The 25,236-nt window shown below is 37.7% G+C and overlaps 1 protein-coding gene across 1 annotated transcript in view; it reads left to right on the top strand.

Annotated features, from left to right (window-relative positions):
- Positions 1 to 331: 331 nt before the first annotated feature.
- The window catches only part of LOC142349038 (protein Red-like), a 52,223-nt gene continuing 27,318 nt past the window's right edge, over positions 332 to 25,236 (top strand). Inside the window, exons 1-6 of the mRNA XM_075400450.1 lie at positions 332 to 414; positions 490 to 538; positions 868 to 1,023; positions 1,502 to 1,691; positions 23,166 to 23,263; positions 24,136 to 24,333. Coding sequence (XP_075256565.1) covers positions 405 to 414; positions 490 to 538; positions 868 to 1,023; positions 1,502 to 1,691; positions 23,166 to 23,263; positions 24,136 to 24,333 — 701 coding nt within the window. The 5' untranslated portion in view covers positions 332 to 404. The remainder of the gene's footprint in view (positions 415 to 489; positions 539 to 867; positions 1,024 to 1,501; positions 1,692 to 23,165; positions 23,264 to 24,135; positions 24,334 to 25,236) is intronic.

Here is a 25,236-nt window from a genome sequence, read left to right as displayed (position 1 = left end):
TTTCGACATTTTAAATGAAATCTTTAAATATATGAAATTGTAAATTAATTATCTGAACTTTTGCTTACCTTTACCGAAAACTGCTTGGGGAGACATGCTGGTTCCAAAAAACTGGACCTGTGTGCTCTGAAATTGTTTATCATCTTGCCAAATCCAGTTTCTTAAATACACTATTAATGGTTGCTTTTAATGGTGCTTATAAAAATGAACGCAATGACGTCTCCCTCGGCGTGCAATTATTTTCACCTCTTTTAAATTAAATTGAAGAACTAAAGAACCGCTTCTTCAGAAGACTAATGAGCCACTAACCGTATGTGACCAATACACCTGATGCTAAGTTATCTGAACATAACTGTTTAGTTGTTCACTTGTTTTACTATTTTCAGATACTTGTTGTTCAGAGGATGCCTGAAGGTATGCAATAATTGTATAAAACGTCTCAATTTCGTTCATCAAAAATATTGTAATTATAACTATTTTTTGTTTTAGTCGATTTTTCCTTTTCTAATCCGTCGGCGCCGATAGGATTCCACGATGAGTAAGTGGCAATTGATTTTTCAACCGCTAATCTGAAACGGGTCTTTCAGCTATACCCCACCTCCCTCCCCTTACCAACTACCCTACCTCTGCTTGAAAATATGGCATACACACCCCGTCATAACGTAAATAAGGTTATGGACGGTTGTTTTAGGTTCTGGCCCAACTGAATGAGAGGTTGAACATAATGCAAGCGAGTTGTTGAATTAGGGTTTATATCGGTAGAAATAGAATTGTTAAAATAGGTGTGATTGAGATCTTCAACATGTTGGATAGCCAAGATCTCAATTGCACCTTTTTTTTTTAACTATTCTATGTTCTGTGTTATAGTGATGATCCGGACGACTACGGAGGTGGTGGATTAAACCCCAATCTGAGCAATGCAGACTTCCGTAAACTGTTGATGACCCCTGGAGCCAGGAGGACTTCATCTGGACCTAGTGGGGCTGCCGGGGCGGGTGCTGGCGACCCCTACCGAAGGAAAAGGTATTTTGGTGAACACTGAAAAAATGTGATCTATATAGTTACGTCAATGAACAAGCACAACGCCAACTAGTATTTAAAAGTGTAAAAATTCATGATGGCACAATTTAAGAAATTCAAGATGATGAAAAATTTGAACGTCCGGGAATTTTTTCTCAGCTAGTTTTTCTGTAGATTTTTCTTGCTGTTTCGCGAGCAATTTTCTGCCGTCAGTTTACTCAAATCTTTTAGAGATGGAGAGAAAAGTAGGCTTCAAGAGGGAGAATTTATTGCTCTGGTTGGGCTACAGTGACATAATATATAACAGATCAATTCAACCAAATCAAACAGACAGCCAATAAGATCTGCTTCACAGATTGCCCAAAAACTTTTACATAATCAATTTTAAAACGGAAATTCAGTTTACCCGCTTAGCGTCCAGAATGTCTCATCCTATTTAACCCAACTTCCGGACAATTTTGTGCTAAATTTGTGTGTTTAGTGACAAAAAGAAAGGCGAGGATGGTCCAGGTGGTTCTGGGGGTGGAGGCGTAGGTGGAAGTGAGGGTGGAGGAGTGGAAGAAAAGCAGAGCAGGTGGGAGAGGAGGAAAAAGAGGAAGCAGTACTTTGCTAAGTTGCTCAAACAGCAGCAGGAGAGAGAAGAAGAGCTATCTAAAAAGTACAGAGATAGGGTATGTCACAAATTTAGCACCGCTGCTGGAAAATAATTATTACAGTATAGTGAAAAATTGTTCAAAAGCAATATATGCGTAAATTCTGGACGCGTTTATGGTTAAAATTTTCAATCAATGCAAGTGTCCTGATTTTACAGAGTGGGAATTTAATAGATTAAATTTAGTTTGAAGTTATTTAATTGCCACGATATGGGTTTCTGATCTTTTTTTTCGGATATTGCGTTCCTGTTATGACAAGTGGGACAAAAAATTTTGTAAAATGAACTGATCAGTTTCAGCTTCACGTGATGAACGGTTGTTAATTTCATTTTTTTGCTCCGACCCCAATTGTAGCGGGGAGAATTATATGCTCAACTGGGATTTTTGTTAAGTCAATATTTGCCAATCGATATGTAGAGATCTGTGAGTGGTGTCACTAGAAAGCAGAGTGTGAAATAAAAGTTTTTTCAAAATTAAAATCTCATTGTTATCGTTCATAGCAAAATTGGGGAGTTCAAAAATTGTTTGTCTCAATTACCGTGTGAAAAAAGCTGGGAAATGGTGAAGTCCCAGACAAAATCAAACTTAGGTCAGAGAGACCGGGTTAGCCTGATCCTGCTTCGAAAATGCGCTTTTCTCCGCTTCTGTATCAGACAGGCTAAATTTGGAAGTTGATACTGAACTCATGTTCGAAACCTGACGAAGGACCTTGACGACATATATAACATCTTCAATTTCAAAAAACAACGGACGTCAAAATCGCCGATCCATTGGATCGACCACTTGAGGTCGCTGGATTTAATACCCCCAGTCCAACACGACCGCATTGAGCAGAGTAATTCGTCGTTCTTTTCGCACTCCCCCCAAAATATCGGTAACCTGACCGGGTAACGACATGATGAATGGTAATCACATCAGACACCCGTGGATAGGGAATCAACTCACAATCCTGTTATTATTATCTTATGAATAGCTGATATGGCGTTAGATGTTCGGAGCTGTTATCGGCCTTCCCTTTCTTGTTTGCTTCGGCGTCAACTTTTGAAAGAATTTTCCCAGTCATTCGTCATTTTTCACTTTTAATGGAGAGTTAGTGCAGTCAAGTTTATTCTTAGGTCACTCGTGACACTCAAAATGAGTTTTCCTCTTCCAATTTGACTTTAACTTACTTCAATGGTAATTTTCAAGTCAAATTATGATTGGATTATTAATAGCCGCGCAGCGATAGCTAGGGCTATTATTGCCCTTCTCTTGGTTTTTTACAATTCAAAGAATTTGAATTGTATTGGGCGCTGTCTTTTTTTTAAGATCTGTTCACACATTTTCATGATTTTTGAAGTCAAATTGGAGTAGTGATTTTGGTCACGTCGAAACAGGAAGTGGAGCGAAAAAGCGAGTGGTTTTGCGGCGTGAATTTTTTTGCTCTAAATTTAAAGTCTAGTGAGAAAACGGTGTTTGAAGAAAAATTCGCTTTCTCGCTGGTGGTTTTTTGTTCACATGAGGCAATTTCACTTTGATTTTTACAGTTTTTTCAATTTTTTGGATCGGATTTTTTTTCTAAATGGTTTTCCCAATCCATTCATAGTCAGTTCTTGGTCTAGTTTTCTGTTTAGTCAATGAAAATTCTTTGAATTGTACGTCAGGACTTGTCCTGCTATGTTTTTTTATTTCGTCGTCGCGATTTTTGTTACGAGCATATCACGTCACAACCACTTCAAATCTGCTTTTTGTTCATTTGTTCATGCAATTCCAGCTGAAGTGCGTGCGTGACATCATTTTCTGCTCTTAGTGGGGCGAGTTTTTTTCATTATTGTGATTAAATTTTGGTCACAGTGACTTACCTCACTCTCAAAATTGACTTCCTCACTTCGAAATTGACCTTTATATACTTTAAATCAAAGAGATAAGGTCAAATGGGCGTGTGTTGAAGGTTATTTGAGAGCAGCAAATAGAGACAGCAAACACCTATACAGATTTTTAATCAAAATATAACATATCAGCCTTTTATGAAAAGACGAGTTTTTTTGGTCTGTCTTTTTTACTGTTTTTTTAGACTGCAGATCTACGAAGCTATTGCGGCTATTTTTTGACAATCTGCCTGTCATATGCTTACAAATATTATTATATATTCTTCACAATAAAGATGCAAAAGCAGATAAAATAGAATAACGCAATAATAACGAAAACATTTTCTATTGGCAGAGAAAGAAACTGGGAACTGATTAACTTTTATATTTTAGTTGAAAATAGATATAATACTACAGATGAAGACCGGCACGCTTAGCGAATTAGCGAAGGATACTACTCGATATTGCCTTCAACTTAACTACACATTTTTTATGATTAACACGCACAAAATTATTTGATTACTTAGTCTCTCTTTGTAACTGCTAAATACTGTAAAGGGAATCATCCCTTATACTCTTTTGAATAAATTGTATTGGTCCATCTTAACATCTCTTTAATTATAGTCTAAAGAAATAAAAGAAGCACGATCGCCGGCCCATGCATCCAATTTCACGTCTTAGTTATTCTTTTATTAACATAACGCTCACAACAATAACTTGCTTCTTTACGACTTCAAATTGATGGCCTATATATATATATATATATATATATATATATATATATATATATATATATATATATATATATATATATATATATATATATATATATATGCAATACGCATACGGAATATGCCTGATAATAGCAACGGTAATTAGCACAACAAGTAATTACCAAAAGTAGACAGAATAGGCGCACTACGGAAAAGGTTATCACATGGTGACAGTCGTTGAAGTCATCAGACAATTGAAGAGACTGAGCATTAAGAACAGAATTCAACGAAGACGGGTCTCTCCATACCAACAACAACTCACCTTCTTCAATACAGCAGACAAGCAGTTCCCGAGAGTGATTGGCAAGACACAGACAGAGGTGGAGACACATTCTGACTCAAACAACTAAACACAGGCAAGTTTTTGATATTTTATCTATTAGAGCTAAGTAAACAGTACTAAAAACATGGGAGATGCTAATCAGGCAGTCCCTCCAGTTTTTGTTCAGAATAATGCCCTTAGAATACCAACTAACATAACACTGCCCAAGTTTTCTGGAGCCCCCAATGAGGATATTGTTAAATTTTCAAGACAATTAGCTTCATCTCTAGAAATAGGTAACATCCCTGCAGAAATGCAGCATCACTACCTGCATTTGAACTCATCGGGAGGAGCCTCAGCTTTTTATCAACAGCTGCCGGAAGAGATACAAGAAAACTTTGAAAGGGCACTTGAAAGGCTCTACCAGAGATATAACCCGGCAAATCGTACTCAATTGTACAAGATTCAATTCCATGCCTGTAAATTTCAGCAAGGCACTGAACAACCAGCCGATTTTTTAACCGAATTACAACGCTTAGCTCTATATGCTTTCCCTGACATCGAAGCTAACCCCGAACAACATGTACAGCAAGAAAATCGAAATGTCGAACGAACAAGACGAGTAAGAGATGCCTTCATAAAAGGCCTACCACAGAAGCACCAACGTAAATTACTTCAAGAACCAGAAACAACTACAGTTCAAGATCTCTGTGAAAAGTATACACAACGACTGATGCTCGAAAATCTCCTGCCAGAAAATGATGTTTTCACAGCGTTCAACCAAATTGCGCCGCCAGCACTAAGCGAATCAGAGAGAGATACATCAGAAGTTCAGAATTTGTAAGAAATGAAAAAACAAATAGACGAAATGGTCAAGGCAACAAAAAGCAGTACATCAGATCTGCAAGGACGAAGCAAAAACCATAATTTTCAGAAACAAAACTTTCCCATTAAATGGAATCAACAAAATTTCAACCAAAATTTCGTAAATCGCAATCAGAACCGCGCACCTGCACCAGCACTACTCGGTCAACCCCGTTTTGCAAATCAAGGACAGTTTTACCGCAATAGACCAGTATGCAAGGGTTGCAACAAGACTGGACACTCGATCTCCAAATGTTGGCATATAAACCCTCATCTCAGACCACAGTTCCTCCCATACAATACCATTAGTAACCAAAACCAACAGAATAAACAAGCCAGTTTCAACACGGTCGAGTATATTCCAAACAATGTGGAAACTTTTAGTGACTATTTTGTCCCGCCCGGGTGCAATCAGCAGTCTCAAATGATGAGTAGTCATGGAGCCTTGAGCAACCAGACGTACCAAAAAAACTACTAAAGCCACGTCATTTAATTCCTATTAACCAACAAAATACAAATAAAAAGGAAACTTTTTTTCTACATAACGTCTGTGAAGACAGAAAAAACAAAGTGATTGCCGTCTCGACAAAAAACGACTTCTTTTCTATGTCCCGTTTATAACACAAAATTGCACACACGATGCTTGTCTCGATACTGGTCTCGATACTTGTTTCCATAGCGCTATGGGTTTCAAAACATTACAAAAAATCAAACAACTAAGCCCTGATAACATCGTATCAATCATACAGGAACAACAGAAGTTTGTCTCAGTGGCAAATAGATCGCCCGTGAAGATATTGAGCACAGCGGTCATAAAATTTACCCTATCAAATATTGAATACGTCGAACCGTTTCTCATAGCCCCTAACCTGACAGACACATTAATAGGACTACCATTTTTTGAGAAAAATAACATTTTCATTGATGCAAAACACAGAATTCTGATAACGCAAGATCTAAGTCTACACTTAAATATGATCCAGAACAAAGCAGGAGAAAAGCAACATTGCCGAACACCAAAAAAACCTCTCGCTCCGTACACAGCGAAGAAACTTTTAATTCCACCAGACTGCCAAGAGTTGATACAATGTCAAGACTTAACTGATCACCCAGAAATGAGAAACAAAACTGGAGTTGTTGAGCCTTCAATCAAGTTTGAAGGAAAGACAGGGCTGTGTATTACATCGTCACTTAGCCGTATTGATGAAAATGGTCTAACAACAATTGCAGCAATGAACGTACAACCTTATATGATAACCATACCTGAAAAAACAGTAGCAACGTTTAAATTACTCACTCCTGAACAAGCGGAATACCTAGTCCCACTTGAACCAGCGCTTTTACAGTCAGAAGAGCTACAGAACAATTTACAGAACTTAATTGAAATCAAAAACAAAACCAACGCAAGTAAACCAAAACATCCGGAGAAACTTTGGTTTCCAACTCCTGAAACTTGTAAAGACCCATCGAGATTAAACCAAATCGAGCGGCTAATTTACTATTCGCTCTGTGACTTTAAAACTGAAACAAGAACTGGACCCAAAACGTTCCGAACAAGAACGACTAGAATTTTTAACAAAATTTAATTGGAGGCAAAGTATCTTCAGCGAAAACGAAAAACACAAGATGGAAAACCTCCTTGTAGAATTCCACGACATCTTTGCCAGACATCGATTTGACGTCGGGCTGAACACCAGCTTCAAGGCGAAAGTAATATGGGCTGAACACCAGCTTCAAGGCGAAAATAATGGCATATTATTTTCAGTATTAAATACTGAAAATAATATGCCATTCTATGCTCCCAATCCACAGACACCAGTTCATTTGCGAGAAGATTTACTTGTAGAGCTAGCCCTCATGCAATACTTCGACATTGTAACAACGCTGCCCTACTCAAAATACTCCAGCCCAATATTTGCAAAGAGAAAACCAAACGGAAAGTTAAGAATTTTAATTGACTTGAGAAAATCAACTTCCTCCTACGACACGATTATAGTAACAACAATTTCCCCGTCGCTACTATGACAGATGCTGGACAGCACCTAGCAAATAAGAGTATTTTTTGCAAAACTTGATTGTAGTCAAGCCTATTTTTCTGTTGGAATGGCTGATGAATTAAGTGTACAACTTCTTGCTTTTAATTTTGGCTCACGAACCTGGGCATTTAAACGCCTAGCACAAGGCCTAAGCCGTTCACCAACAATTTTCAGTTCCCGCATTCGACATCATTTGGAAAGATGTATTGCAACGGATAAGTGTTCTTCATTCTTTGACATCGCAGCAGGCGCCAACAGCGGAGAAGAGCTGATAAAATACTTGAGAGAGATATTTAAATGCGTCCGCAATGCAGGATTACGATTATCAATGGAAAAATGCCAATTTCGCGTAAAAACCATCGACTTCTTGGGCCACACAATAAACCAGCAAGGCTCTACTCCCAGAGAGAGAGAGAGAGAGAGAGAGAGAGAGAGTTAATTTATCCCGGCCTATCAATCAAATGTACAAAGAAGGATAATCAAATCACGACATAAATCACAATCAAACATCGAAAAATAAATGCATTTAATATATCCAACAATCGAATTAACATTTATACTAGAATATTTTAGGCTGGGAAAGGACGCGCAACGAGGTCCTTAGACCTACTTTCCAGCGTGCCCTGTAATATAAACGTCAGAGTGGATAAACTCATTTTTTTTTAAATTTATTATTCTTGCCATTTTGTAAATGATTTCTTTTTTTTTTTTTTTTTTTTTTAGCAACATTTTAACTGCTCGAACTTCTTGCTCCACCAGAGCCCGGAGATAAGTACTTAAACTACATCGAATTGAAACTTGTTTACAGCAGAGAGCAACGTTGTAAAGTAAAAATTGTCGTTTTTTGTCAAATGATCCTATGAAGGAGGAAAAAGTGACAAAAACTGTCTTTAAAAATTGAAAAAAGTGATTTCTGACAGCAGAAATCGAATCGCGGTGCCTTCTACGAAGGCACCGCACAAATTTTTGCGTATACTTTTCAATTATTTTCAAAGAATTACCAGGAGTTGCAGGGATGTAACAAATTATCCAAAAAACACATTTCGAACGAGATCATAATTTCCTTGTATGTATGAGTCCTTCAAGTTATGATAGATATCAGAGACTTGCTTAATGGTTGCATTTCCTACATAGTCAGGTATGAGCAATTGTATTTTCAACATATTAAACAATTTGGAAGCTCGGTGACAAATCGAGTTTCGTTTTATTTTAGTTTTGCATAATGGAACTTTCAGCAGCATAAAATCAGCGCGTCTAGTTGAATGAATGCAACTTTCGAACTGAAAAATAGTATTAAGATAATTCTCGGAATGCATATGATTTAATGACTTCAAAACGAATTTTAGTAATTCATAGATATGCAATTCGAACACAGTTAATATCTTATTAGCCGTGAACAAGTCTTCACTATCATCATGACGTTTTCTGAAGTATATTACTTTGATTATTTTCTTTTGCAATTGATAAATCGGAGAAAGGGATGAGAAGCTACAACACCCGTAAACAAGAACACCATATTGGATAATTGGGCATACCACATTTCTATAGTATTCAATCAATTGGTAACGCGGAACAAAGTGTCTTAATTTGGATATTACACCGCATTGACGTCCAAGACGTTCAGTTACGGAACTGATATGAGCGTGGTAGGAGAGCTTTGAATCAAATATCAATCCTAGATACTTACATTCATGGTCGATATTTATAAGACTAGATGCAATATTAAACCTGAGACTGGAAGCACTTGCTTTTGTACTTATTTGAAACGTTTTACTTAAATTCAGCTTAAGTCTATTTGCATTTAACCATTTTGCTACATTGTCAAGGTCTGTTTGAATATCTGATCTGGAGCAGTCTAAACCACATAAATTTGTATCGTCAGCAAACAGATACACACTAACATGATTACAGGCCTTAGGTAAATCATTGATATAAATGAGGAACAACAAAGGTCCAAGAATGGAACCCTGAGGAACACCACAAGTAATACTTAACCAATTGGATGATACTCCAGATAAGGTTACTCTTTGTGATCTACCACATAGGTAGCTCTGAAACCATTTCCAGCAATTATGACGTATACCGTACTGTTCCAACTTGTGGAGTAAAATTTCATGATCTAGTGTATCGAAAGCCTTTTCCAGATCAAGAAAAAAACTAACTGTCTCAGATTTACTTGATCTTATCCTTTCTGTGAGTTCCGCTAGGGCATCAATAGTTGAATGTTTTTTACGGAAACCAAACTGTTTAAAATAAAAGAGATTAAAACCTTCCATATATTCGTATACTCTCGTGAACATCGAGCGCTCATATATTTTGCTCAAGACATTCAAAAGAGAAATTGGCCTATAATTATTCTCTTCTACACGTGATCCGCTTTTAAAAAGCGGAAAAACTTTAGCTTTTTTGAGCTCAGAGGGGAACAATCCTTCGTAAAAAGATACATTTATCAATGATGTAAGGTATTTGGTAATCACTGATCCTGCAGTCTTAACCAATATATTACTTATTTCGTCTTCACCTGATGACGATTTATTGGGAAGAGAGTTAATAATACCAATCACTTCTGTTTCAGACACTGGGTTCATTCTTATTGACATGTTTACATCGCTAGGAAGATCGATTGTCTCTGAAGGAATACTCTGCTTAATGTTTTCTCCAATGCTAACAAAAAACTCATTGAATTTCTCAGCTACTTCAAGGGTTGATGGATTTGGCTTGGTGTCTGATATGCACGAAGTCAATTTAATAAAGCTATTATTCTGTCGGGTTTTTCCTGATAATTCGTTTAAAAGAGCGAAAGAGTCTTGAGTCTCCTAAACAATTATCAAACATTTTTTTATAGTAAATCCGCTTCGCTGATTTGACATTTTTTTCAAAACGAATTCGAATTTCTTTGAACCTATACAGCAAAGGTAAATTAGATGGGTCTTTTTTCCATTTCCTATGAGCCCGGTTGCGTTCAGAACGTAAATTTTTCAGCTTATTGTCAAACCATTTAGGCGTAAGGTTCTTTTTGTTCGGATTTATTTGTTTAAATGGAGCATAGTGCTCGGTAACCGACAAGAAAACTTCATAGAAAGCAGTGAACGAAGAAATACCACTGTTCGATAATTTGGAAAAAGTTTTCTCAAGTTCGTGACTCAAAACGAATAAATATTTTTCTACAATACTTGGATAACGTAGAAAAGATGTATCTCTTACTATTTTGCTTTCATCTCCCGTATTTTTTATAGCCCATCTGAGCAAAACGGGATAATGATCAGAGAAACTCTGATTATCTAATATCTCACAGTCTGCAATTAAATTTTGATAGATGAAATGATCGATGCAAGTTGCTGAGCTATTTGTGACCCGGGTTGGTTCACTAGGTGTTATGCTGAAGCCATTTGAATGAATGGAATTTATGTATTTTTGGGTTAACAGATTGTTCTTCAAGATATTTATATTAAAATCTCCACAGATTACTGTTGGAATTTTTTGTGAGCTAATGTTTCCCATAACTTTGTCCAAGATTTCAGTGAATTCAATTTTGTTTGCCCTTGGTTTATTGTATATTATCATTAATCGGAATAAGTAGCCTTTTTTATCTACGTTAACGAACAATGACTCTTCAATGTCGCAATCAAGCACTTTTTGGAAAGAACAATTGTTTCTAATTTGAATCATAATGCCACCACCTTTTGAGTCACGAACTTTCGATAAAAGATTCTGATAACCAGTAACTAAAAACAATTTTGGATCGTCTTTTTCGGAAAGCCAGGTTTCTGTTAAACAAAGTATGTCAGGAGGAGACTCATGACTATACGCAAGTGCTTCCAGGTCCTCAAGGTGTTTTTTCAATGAGCGAACATTTAGATTTAATACATTAAGTGAACTGCAAGATATTGAAGTTTTGTTCTTAGGTATAGTCAATGGGCGAAGAGGTGGGAAAAATATTGCTGCGAGATGGTCGGAAACATTTCATAAATTCCGAAAAGTCATAATTCAGATTTTTGGCAGCGTCCAGTAAATCCAGCACCCTGTATATTTTCTTATTCTCCTTCCACAGATAAAGAATTGTTCCCTCTCGTGTCCACGCTGACTCCACACGAGAATCTCTCTTCATCATGGAAAGAAATTTAGCACGAGCAGGTGAAATATCTTCGAATATTTTTACGTTGTTAGTATTTGCTGATAACTTCTTCTTGTTTCGTAAAATATCAGTCTTCACGACTCTACGGGCAAATCGAGCGATTATTGTACGCTCACCCACTTTGCCTCCTGGCAGTCTGTGAGCAGTTGAAATATCCTTCTCGTCAATTGCTACTCCCAACGATGACGCGACTTCAATAACCTTTTTAATTGTAACAGTGTCTTTTTCAGGTATAATACCCCCCATTGTCAACCTGTTGGACGTCTTCCTTCAAACCAATGATTCTTATATTTTCTCTCCTATTGTAATTTTCTATACTTTCCGCTTGAGACATCGCTGCAGCATTGCAACGTTCTTCTTGGTAGTATAATTCACCCTCAACTTGTCGAAGAATTTCGGTCTTTAATTCTTCCTTAATTTGCTCAACAACCTGTTTAACAGCGCTTGGAATAGCCGCTTGAATTTCACTTCTTACTTGAGAGATTAATTCACTTCGCATTTGGCTGATACAGGTAGGAATGAGGATATTGATCCGACTTTCAAACATCTTGTCAATTTTCGAGAGGAAATTTTCTTCATCAAAGCTTTCTGCTATTGGACTGGAGTCTGGTTTAGAACGAAGAAAATGTAACCCAACAAAGAAAAAGTAAACAACTTTTTGAAAAAGCTGAAGATGCCGAAAACCCTTAAGCAAATCCGCCGAGTGATCGGATTTGTACATTTCTTTAAGAGTTACATACCGAACTTAACAAATCAGCTTCGCCCATTTTATTCATTGCTCCGGAATGACAACACAATTATCATAACACACGAGCATGAAAAAGCATTAGAGGAAATAACCTTTTCGCTCAAAAAGGCTTGTGAACGTACTCTCAGGATAGCTCAAAAAGACCTACAGTACATAATTCTGGCTGACGCAAGTCACTATGCTGCGGGATATGTACTACTTATTGAAGACTATTCTGAGAACCAAGCAGGAAAGAAAATAAAAAACTATGCTCCCGTGTCTTTCGGATCAAGACTTTTTACCCCAAATCAGTTGAAGCTATCAATGTACTGCAAGGATTTTCTGGCAACAGTGTATTCACTAGAAACATTTGAGGCAAACATCTGGGGAGCAACAAAATATCCAGTTATATTGTTAAAAGATAACAAAAGCCTAACAAGGTTTTTTCAGTCAAAGACCCTCCCCCCTAGCTTATGGTCGAAAGCGGACTATTTCATGAGTTTTAACCTCATCTTAGGCCATATACCAGGACGAGCGAATGCAGCGGCAGATTATCTTTCACGAATGTATGTCAATCCCGACACTTAATTCAAATTGCAGTTGAAGGACCGACTGCCCATTCATGATGTCGAAATAGAAATCACACCCAAACAACCAGATAACACTCTCTCCTCAATAACAAATGCTAATTCGGAACACAATGAGGAAAAACAGTGCATAGAAGAACCATTAAAAACAGAAGTCTTTATAATAACGCTAGCCCATCTTCTCACAGAGGAGAACATCCTTACAGAAGCAAATAAATTTACAACAAAAGAAAAACGAATTCTCAACGCACTGTATCTGAGCAACCCACTGGACTCGGCAGATCTTTCGGAGAAGTACTCAATGCTCAATATGCAGGAGCAACAACGAAAAGACAAAGATATCCCAGAGACACTAACATGGTTGCGAAGAAAACGCACATCAACACCGAAATACCTCAATTTCGACAATACTTGAAGCAATTTAAAAGGTTAACTGTTAACAATAACGTTCTTTATCGATAATTCTTTAATCACATTGGCAACATCTCACACTTGCAACTATGTGTACCAAAGCACTTGAGGACTGAGCTAATATATCGCCTCCATAATTCAATACAAAAAGACCACCAAGGAATCTCAAACACTCTTGAAGAATTACGTAAAGGATTCTACTTTCCCGGATATCAAGAGAGCATTCGCGACTACATCAGTAATTTCACAACTTGTCAGCAAGCCAAAGATGCCAAACAGAGACCCCCTCTTCAACCTGTTTCGGCGCTACAATTCTATCCTGAGGACATGATGCAAGTTCACATAGTAGGAAAACTGCCTGAATGGAAAGGGTACAAATACATCTTGTCGGCAATGGATGTGTTCTCTAAGTACCTTTTTGCAATTCCAATAAAGCACACCGACGCCAGCTTTGTAGCCAGACACTTAACAGATTTATTCCTTCAACATTCCTACATTCCACGAAGCATACTCTGTGACAAAGGTTCTGTCTTAACAAGTAACCTAATTCAAGAGCTTGCACAAATGCTGGAAATCAAATATGAGAATGCTTCTGTTAAGCACGCACAAACAATTGGACTGTTAGAAAGAGCTCACGGACCTTTGAAAAAGTATCTTCGAATTTACGAAAACCTTAATTCACGACAAAGGCCGCAGTTAGCAACACCTGCGGTTACGCTCACAATACTAGATACCATTCTTCAATAGTATGCACACCGTTCTTCATTTTTCACCGAAGAGAGTCATTTGGTGCCCTAGAGCTTCGATTCAACACACAGAACTTGCAAAACAAAACCAAAATACGACTTCAACATAGAACTACACAACAAAATGCAACATATATTTCAACAACGGCACGAAAACTTACTTTCGTCGTATCACAAGTATCGTGAATACTATGATAGGAAAGCAAGGGCACAACCACTATGACCTCAAAGTTTTTGCTCACTTCTATACCCACTTTTAAATACACAATCAGAAAAAATGAAGGGATTACAATGCAAATTTCAGTTATTATATCGTGTTGAGAGAGCTCTGACCGATTCTAACTATCTGATCCGCAAAGTGGGAACAAGCCATACACAAATTGCGCACCGCATTCAATTACATCCGATCAAACCACAGCATCAAATAAACGACCTTGAAATAATTGATCCAAAAAATTTAGCTGTGATCCATCAATTGATAAAGATGCTAAAGAACCCGAACTCATGGATCAACAAATTGACCGTCTTGGCTTTTCCCTTTTTGCGCGAATTCCTCATGCTGACCAAATGCCTACTGTTAACTTCCAACTTCCATTTCCACGGCAAAGAGAAGCTGAGCAATTGCCATCCGCACAACCGACTAATTAAAACTCACTCTAACACATCTTTTAACAACCCAAGCAGAAGAACCTCTCTATGTACTTCAACGTCACTAAGTAGCCCAACAATATCAAGGCCCCAAACACCAATCGAAACTAACTACAACTTGGACGACAGTCATTTATTCACTCCACCAACTGCATCAACTCTCCAATTAACACAAAGGAACATGACTGCGTCACCGAATGTATCACCAACACAAACAGAGAATTCAGAAGTGTTCATAGTTGAAAACCAGGGACCAATTAGACCACCATTTAGACAACCAGAAGTAATCAGAGTTCCAGAACACCTCGGTTCAAGAAATAGTCACCAAAATAGTCCTGGCCAACCTTTCACTTATACACAACCCACTCTCCACCAATCCCCAATGTTTGCCCCTTTTTATGCTAGGCCACCTTTGGTGCGCCCCCCGGCAAGCCTAGTTAATCACAACAGACCTCAAACAATGGGAATCATTGGAAATCCCGATACACCTCCTTTACCACCCCGTCGGTCTTCGTCCCGCATCCGTAGTCAAACGGAGTTCTATAATAACCCTATACATCATGACGCAACGCGCATGCCTAGACGGTAAAGATTTAATTACGCCACAGCCAACAGCACAATTGAAGCAGGCACAAACACCTGAAATCAGAAAAAAATCCGATAGAATCTTTAAAACAATACGATAACAAAAAAACAGCTTCCTGAAGGATCTAAGGAAAAAATATACAACTTTTACGTTAATAAACCTTTTATAACCGACAACTCTACTGCATCCGTTCTAACAGTGGAGAGCAGTAGAAGCAACCCCGAAGATCGAAAAATTGTTAAAAAACCCGAAAACTAGTGACAATACCGAAAAACCGAATCAAAATCCTACCAAAAATCCAGAAAAAATGTCAAAAGATCAAAAAATTGACATCCTTGGCGCCTTTGCAGGGCAAAAAATAACTAAACGTGTCCTGGGGAACATTAAAACACCAATTCTCACGCTTGAACATTCTCTTCGGGACGCCAAATCGAAAAATTTAACAAAAAGCCTATAACGACCTCAACGAGCCATCGGAAAAAGTGGCTGGAGTCAAAAATACCGCTAGTACAGTCTCAGATTCACCATATGGGTACCAAAATAGCCGGATCTTGAGGTCTAGGGGAAGAAATTTGAGAAAATCGAAAATTTTTCCAAAGTTGCCCAACCGTCACTAATTTATCGGCCTAAGTGCTGAACACCCAAAAACAGCCATTTGCCGGAACACCTATAAGTCCAAAATGGTAAATGTCCCTCAGCAGAAACTACTCTGCCTACGTCGGAAGGTCATTAGCAACCAATTGGACACGCCTAGCAGTAAAAAGCAAGCAAATAAACTGAAGAATGCACTCCAAACCGCGGAAAAATGAGTAAAAATCGCGACGGAAACACAATCTCTCCAACATAAGGTGCCATAAAGCAACAAAAACCCATATAAGCGTACTTCTATTAGCTCTGCTGTAGTAAGCTGCAGTAGGGCTTACCGTTGAACTTATAAAAAAGCAGTGGAACCTCAAGAACAATACGAAAACGTTACCCTAGCTCACGAGGAAACTAGAAAAATATCGAAACAACCAACATTTCAAAAGAATTTAACCACGCTAGAACAACGCAAATAGTACAAAAAGCAAAGTTGTATCATATTATATAACATCCAATAGTCCTAAGTAAGATTCGAAGTGTCCAAACACTCTAAAAGGACACCAAAAAACAAAAAAATCAAGAAAAAGTTGCAAAAATAAAATAGTTGGTCTCAGACTGAATTACATACGAAGCAGCCACTGCCACTAGAATAACGCTATCACCTCCCAACAACCTTAGCTCCAAACTTTTGGTTCGGCTTTTGCGAAGTTCTTGATCAGGTTTTCAAACACCCTAAAACTATGTCTGAAATAACTTGATTAATGGATATGTATTAAACAAAAACCTTGAGAAAAAACAAACATCGATGGAAACACTCTCTACAAAACAATCCCCAGTTCTGAAGCCCACGAGTTCAATACCGGTCACATTATCAAGGTGCCGGTACGTTGCTTCCTTCAGAGCAGAAAACATTGCGTTAACGCACAATATCACAAGACAAAGTAGCAACAACAAATACAAATTACATTACATAACTTTACTTACTGTTCAGTTCAATGTTTCTTCTGCTTCCTCTCCTTGAAGGTGACTGGTTTTGCTACTCGTTTCGCTGGGTTTCGTCGCTCAACAGCAGATATACAACTGGAAGCAGCAATCGATCTGTCCTTACTGTAAAGCAGAAAAAATTTGAGGTAAAAAACCAACGTAAAACAAAACCTGAGCCTTTGCTCAATGCAATAAGCAGCTAGTACCTGCCAGTAGGTAGCTCCAGAAGCGGCTCACAATGATGCGCACACCGGTTCCCCATTTCTTGATATACGTTATGAAAAACGAAGGCTGCGCCATTCGTGGAATTTCGCTTATGGGGATATTTCATCCAGGCACCTCCTTGTGCGTATTGCCAGTATACCAGTACATCTACGCCAGTGGCATAAGCAATTCCAAGAAACTAAAAGCAACAATATTACTGAAATTGATGATCCGAAGAAAAAATTAACTAGCACAGTATTTCATTTACCCACTGCTCAGAGCAACCACGTCCCCGGTACTGCATCTCATAGCCAACCATGAACTCATTGACGTTTTGGTCGATAGTATCTTGGCAGAGAGATTTAAACATTTCAGTCGTCATCTCTCTCCCGATGGGTTGACGAATAACATCACAGTCACGATCAGAACGAGAGCAATCTAGCAAAGAGAACATTTTCGCACTGAGTAACCCTAACTTAAAACCATTCTAACGAATGTTCTTTACCGGAAACAAAACCAGTTAAGTGGAAGAACAAGGAAGAAATAACACATTCCCCATTGCCCTCCGCGTTATCCAGCCTCACATTCCTCCATTCGGGAACGCCCAGTGTCACCACCGCTCGTTCCTCCAGGACGGTACAGCGCCAGAACTGCACTCCGAAACGCTGAGAACGCAATCCTTGTCTCTTTTGGAACGCTGTAGCAGCGAGGATGAAAGCTTGAATTGTCCCGAATGAAGCACGGTATGCACTGATGAATGTATTTGCAAGCAAAACACGTGGCAACTATGGATACAAACTCTCGGCAATAGTTTCCTCCGCTCATTGGATGAAAACAATTGCAATCAATTTTTCCTAATTTTCGCTACATGATTGTGTTACCCTCCCCACTACATCAGGTAAAGATGACGCAACAACAGCAGATCTTATCTCCCCTCTCATTGGGTGAGAAAGACCTATATAACATTCAATACCTGCGCACAAACCGCTCGAAGCCACCACAGAACTTGGGGATTGCTAGAGCAGTTCAACACAGAGACAATGTCCTGCAACTTCTTCTTTGATGTTTGCGACTGAGGAAAGTCTGATGAAAGCTAACAAAAAACTAATTGAATTTAAATTAAATCATGGAAGTTAGAGCTGTCACTCAAAACAAGAAGGAGGGAAAAATTGCAAAGTATTAGCAACTAAAAGCATTTTAATTAACTATCCCTCTCCAATCCCCCTTCCTTATCGCAAAGCAGGCAGGGAAAATATTCCGGAACAAAAAAGAATTTAATTGACCACCAGGTTGGATGAGATTATATTACTACTCCGACCTCAATATCGTCAGAGCTAAAGTTAACAGAACTCAATTACTCCTTTCAATCCTATGGGCCGCTCAGTCAAATACTCTTTCAACAGGCAAAAGTTTATTCCCTAAAATTTAAACAAATCATTTATAGGAAACACCCTTTAAAACTAAATGCCCGTTGACAATTATTGTTATTTTTGCTCAGCTCACAGTAATCTTATACCCGATCTCTTCCTACGTAAACTTCAATCAATTCCTTCCTTCCTTCATTCAACCTATCAATATTTTGAGAATATACACTACGCTCGACATCTAACTTATACTCAGACTTGGTCTAATCTTGCGTACAATCCACAAGCAACAACAGACGAAGCTGAATATTACACTTATTTGGGGACGAATTTTTCTTCCGCATCTATTCAAGTGGCTTTGCTCTAGCGAAAAGCTTGCCAGTAGTCCTAGACGACGATGAAGACGACGAGTTGGAAATAACAAGCAACATACTACAGCAAATTGTCGACCCTAGATTTTTTGCGCCGGACCCTACACCAATCCAGCTGCTTCGCGAAGTCCTAAGTCCCAACTCAACATCAGCTGACTCAGCCTTCTCAGAAGAAGAACATATGTCAGAATAAACAAACAGCTAAAAAAAGTTTATTTTTTGCTTAAATTCTCAATGAATTGACACCTAGGCTCCCAGTTCATCAGAGAAAACACAAAGAGCAACAAAATTTGACTTTAAAAATTAGAAAAAGTTCAAATATTGACAGTACTTTTCCTCCTTATGGGAGAACTTCCTCCAACCTCGACTGAGTTAGAAGAGACCAGACCTGTTTGGCCAGAACACGAAATGGATAATTCCGGAATATATTTTACCCCCCTCAAACAAGTATTAATGGCCGATAAATATATTAACGTCGATTTCGGAGTTCCATTTCCCAGTTACAACACTACATTAAATGAGAAAAATATAACAGAAAAAATAGAACAAGTTTCAACTATGCTGTATTACCTTTGAATTACCTTTGGACAAGAACAGGTTACAATTGTTTTCTACATTCTGCTTTAAATGACACAGATCATTTCAAATAAGATACATTGCTAGATTTGGTCAGAGCAGAACATCGAAAAGCCATGGATGATGTCACTAACATACGCGTCGAAATCCACGAGGTTCTCATCGAGAGTGAACCCTATAGATACATACCAAGCAACGTCAGGCCGAAGCAGGAGAGCAATTGGTCTCGGAGCAATTGCTGCGCTCACTGTTGGATCTTTAGCAGCAGGCCTAGGAACAGGCTCCGCACTCGGATGCGCCTTTAAGTCTTTTCTTGAAGATTGTGAAAAACAAGCAAAAGAAAACAAAGAAAATCTTAAAATACTTGCCCAGAACTTCGAATCATTGAAGGATGCTTGGGCCAAAACAACTTTGGAAAATCAACAAAATTCTATTTAGTTGGATCTGAACTTCGTGACCTTAGAAAGACGCAACAAGAAATGGCAAATACAGTCAACTTGAACTTCGAAATTATCGACACCAAATTTGAAGCACTGATGAACAGAAAAAGATTGGTAGAAGAATGTGAAAATTTTCTGTATGTTCGTGACCAACGTCTTCACATTGAAACAAACTTGGTCTCAATGCTATTAACCCTTTACAACAACATCAAAGCTTATAGATCGGCAGCATATGCGTATCGCATTACAATCCTTAACAGCATAACAACAATGACAAATAAAAGAATCCCAATGGCGCCATTACCAAAAGAAGACTTTGAGAGTATCTTGCTAGATATATCGGATGAACTCGTGAACAACGGACAGAAGCTAACTTTAGCGATTCCACCGAAGCAAATACTCACTTACTACGAAACCCAACTTCTCCAAAGAGTCGAAACAACCGACATTGGCCTAGTTTTCCAAGTTTCAATACCACTCGCCTCAGTCGAAACAGAAATGACTGTCTTTAAGGCTACGCCGATTCCAATGCCGGATGAAAATAACCCAGGTTTGGCAATTATCTGGGATATTGAAACAGAATATTTAGCTCAACAAGGCGACAACCAAGTTCTGTTGACGAATGAGCAACTTGATACTTGTGTTGGATCACCGGCCATAGGTATCTGTACGAATGGCTTCCCCATAGAGAAAAACCACAAATCATGTCTCAGCTCACTTATATACCGCGACACTCATGCAGTTGTGAAAAACTGCATTATTAAATCACTTCAACTACCAATGTACCAAAAAGCAGAAAACTTAAGACATGGCGTATGGCTAATAACGTCTTTCACGTCTAATTTCCAACTAACGGAATCATTTCCGTCTGAATACCCAGATCAATTTGATCGAACGAAAAATCACAAAGGATGTCTATCATGCATTTTTATATTAGGATGCGGACATACCCTATCTGGGCCAAACATAAAAATAACATCAGATTTATCTGCCTGCAAACGAATACCGCCAATACGGATAGATTTAAAACTGTCCAATCCACAAACGCATTTTCACTGAAATACCTGAGCTGACAGAATTACCCCATATGCCCACAATAAATGCAGCAAAAGAAGAAATGATGAAGGACACCAGGAAAAAAACTATCAAAATTACCAACCCCATCATTCAACGAGGCGCAACTGTCAGCCATAGCAATGGAGACCGCATATACACTTCAAACAATCAGACCCAAATTTTTGGATAATTTTACATCATCTCACTTGACTTTTAGACGAATTGTTCTATGGATTTTCTCTGCAGTTTTTGCATTTAAACTTCATACTCTGATATCCTATGCACACCATGAATACTTACAAGTTCACACTAAATTTCCTTTTAGGTCTCAATTCAGTGGGAGGACAATGTTCTCCAAACCCATGACGGTGGTCGATCAAGACGACTACAATTTTTTGAAGAAACAACCAGACTGCCCCTTGTGGAAGGAAACGTTTGTACTCCCAATTTCTAGAGCAACCGCTTTGATAGACATGGCCAGTATTCACGCCCCGGTAAACCCTATTTCTTCCTTCATCTACCCACAATTGGCTACATTGAGAAACCAACAAGTACAACTACAAACTCTGCCAACAGACAAAGGCTCGAAGTTTACAGATTTTGATCAGGGGACCAGTGCCCCCGAGTATAGTGTCATCTAGAAAAACGAAAAAACACCAAAACACTAAAGTTTTCCAGAAAATGGACGGCAATCCAAAAACATTAAACAAATGACGATGAGTGGCTTAAACGAATGAAACTATATTTTGTATGCAAAATTTTCCTAAGTCCGGTAGTGTCATGTGCTTACACATATTATATATTATTCACAATAAAGAAGAAAAAGCAGATAAAAATAGAATAACGCAATAATGACGAAAACATTTTCTATTGGCAGAGAAAGAAACTGGGAACTGATTAACTTTTATATTTTAGTTGAATATAGATATAATACTACAGATGAAGACCGGCACGCTTAGAGAATTAGCGAAGGATACTACTCGATATTGCCTTCAACTTAACTACACATTTTTTATGATTAACACGCACAAAATTATTTGATTACTTAGTCTCTCTTTGTAACTGCTAAATACTGTAAAGGGAATCATTACTTATACTCTTTTGAATAAATTGTATTGTTCCATCTTAACATCTCTTTTATTATAGTCTGAAGAAATAAATGAAGCACAATCGCCGGCCCATGCATCCAATTGCACGTCTTACTTATTCTTTTATTAACATAACGCTCACAGCAATAACTCGCTTCTTTACGACTTCAAAATGATAGCCTATATATATATATATATATATATATATATATATATATATATATATATATGTATATATATATATGTATATATATAAATATATATATATATATATATATATATATATATATATATATATATATATATAATGCGCATACGGATTATGCCTAATAATAGCAACGGTAATTAGCACAACAAATAATTACCAAAAGTAGACAGAATAGGCGCACTACGGAAAAGGTTATCACACTGCCAGCTATGTTTCGAGTATTTGTCTAAATCAAGTAATTAAAAGCCATTACAACGTTTTGTAGGAGAGGTGCAATTTTTTATATTTGTTTCCTTATCATTGTTTTCAAGTTTCTTTATCATTGGGGTCTCATGATTCAAGCCCGTGGTAGGATTTTTTGGTGATCAGCCAGCTTTGTCATTTCTCTTCCCATTAAAGTGACTAAAAAGCCGGATTAGATCGTCTCCCGCTAAGAGAACAAGTTGAATACAGCTCTGTCTGGCATCCACGACGACAAAATTCTTGAGAAATCGGGTTTCCCAGTTCGTGAAAACTAGCACAATAGCAGCAAACTAACCAACTATTGAGAACTATGAAGTCTTGATTTTAGGGTCGGAAATCTAATTGAAGATTTGGTATAAAACTTGCACTGGTAAATTTGCAACAGTTACGACCAGTAACAGCAGAACAAATTTCTACACTATTTTAGAACAGCGAAGTTTTAATTTTTTTGCAAAAGTTTTAATTTACAAAAACTGGAGTATGTGAGAGAAGGATAAACTTGGCTAACTATTCCCGGTTGTATTTAATGGACCATAGTTCTTGAAAGTTTATGAGTGATTAGTGGTTATTTGTGATAATTTTTAGTTTCGTGAGAAACTGATGAAAAGACAAGGCAGCTTTGATTACAATCCTTTTCTTATCATCATTGTTTGCAAAAAGCTGGCTTTTGATTTGGCGAATCATTGTGGTCTTTGATGGCTGATTATTGGTTTTTTGGTGAGAGGTCAAAAATAAAATGATGGCGTCTATTTAGGCGAAGGAGAGGAGAGATGGGAAGATTGATGACGCAGACGAGAGCGAACTGCTTCAGACTTCGGCCGACTACAGGGCTGTGGCTCCTGATGCTACTGCGTAAGTTATTGTCTAAACATGTTCATATTTCTCTAAATAATATTACAGTTTTTTGAATTTTTTCCCCGAATACTAATAATGTATTGTTTTCAAGTAGGTTAGCAGCATTACTGTAATTAACCAAGCAACTGCAAAGCATAACCCACTAGGTCATAAAAGGTCCTTACCGTCCTAGTCGAATGATAACAAGTAGCAGCACTTAGATTTATGGGAGAATAGAACCCTAATTGATATTTTTGCACTGTCATAATGGTTTATATAAATTGCAATGTACTTACCCAGCATTTCTTAGCTTAATGAAACCAATAGCAAAGCAAAAACAAACATTACTTGTTAATGAAGGTAAGATTTCGAAATTTTTGGTTACGGACAACAATTCCTAAATTTTAGCAAGTCTCTGAAAAAATTGGAGACTATAACTCTCGAACAAGTTTTCAAAAAATCCAGATGATAGAGCGTATAAGTAGCTAACATCTATTGCAAACATCTATTGCAATTCCATTTTATCTCAGACTATGACAGCTCATTTTCTCCAGTAGATTATGACCCTCTGATTTATGTTCCTGTAATGGTTTATGTAAATTGCAATGCCAATCCCAGCCCGTCGTAGGCTTTAAGAGACATCATCAATGCAAAAATAAGCTTTATTATCACCCTTGGTAATACAAACAAAGTTTTTGACTGTGAATTTTTTTGCAAAGAACAGTTCCGAAATTTTTGAGCAAGTCTTGATGTTTATGTAGAAGAATTATCGGTCCAGAACAAGTATTAAAAAATCCAGATGATAAGTAACTAACATCAATTGCATTTGCCATCATTTTCTTTTAGGCTTTAAATTAAACAAATAGGAATTTATTGTTTATTTATTGTAGGTTCAAGACAGCGGCGGATCGTCGTAAGCAGGCAATAGAGAACAGCAAGTACTTGGGAGGAGACATGGAACACACTCACTTGGTGAAGGGATTGGATTATGCTCTGTTGCAGAAGGTGAGAGCTGAGATTACGACTAAAGAGGCAGAGGACATCACTGCCAAGCTGGACTCATTCGTCACAGCTGCGGAACAACAGGAGTTAGTACTTCTTTTACCGCTGCCCTCCTCCGAGTTGTCCGACTACCTTCGCAGGGGAGGGGTTTTCTTATAATAATGTTTATTTAAATTAAGTTTGAGTGGGGTGGCTGTTAATTTTATCCATTATTTGTTGACGATTGTTTAATGAGTTTTTAATAGCCGCACAACGATAGATTGGGCTATTATTGGCATTCTCTTGGTTTTTTAATTCAAAGGAATTGAATTGTATTGGGGCGCTGTCGTTTTTTAAGAGCTGTTCACACATTTTCATGATTTTTGAAGTCAAATTGAAGTGATGATTTTGCTCACGCTGCAAGAGGAAGTGGAGCGAAAAAGCGAGTGGTTTTGCGGCGTGCAATTTTTTCATTCTATTTTTTAAGGATAGTGAGAAAACAGTCTATGAACAAATAGTCGCTTTCTCGCTAGTGGTTTTTTGTTCACATGCGGAATTTTCTTTGATTTTTACTGTTTTTTTTCAATTTTTTATAGTACTTTTTTCTTATTTGTTTTTCAACTCAATCTAAGTTCATTCTAGTTCTAGTTTTTTTTGTTTAGTCAACGGAATTTTTTTTTAATTTTGGGTCAGGATTTCTCTTGCTGTGTATTTGTCGTTCATGCAATTTCAACTGAATTGCGTGCGTGACGTCATTCTTCACGCATAGCACAGCGATTTTTTTGTTCATTCGCGTGATGATGTTTTTGGTCACAGTTGACTTACTTCACTCAAAAATGACTTCCTTACTCTGAAATTGACTTTTCTTTACTTTAATTCAAAGAGATAAGGCCAAGAGAATGTGTGTCACTCTAATTTAAGGTTATGTTATGCGAGAGCGCCTAATAGAAGCAGCAATAAGTTATACATATTTATAATCAAAATATGAGACCTCAGTATTTAACAAATGA

This window comes from Convolutriloba macropyga, chromosome 11 (assembly GCF_964194025.1).
Source record: "Convolutriloba macropyga chromosome 11, txConMacr16.3, whole genome shotgun sequence".
Lineage (NCBI taxonomy): Eukaryota > Metazoa > Xenacoelomorpha > Acoela > Convolutidae > Convolutriloba > Convolutriloba macropyga.
This window is presented reverse-complemented; position numbering and strand designations above follow the sequence as displayed.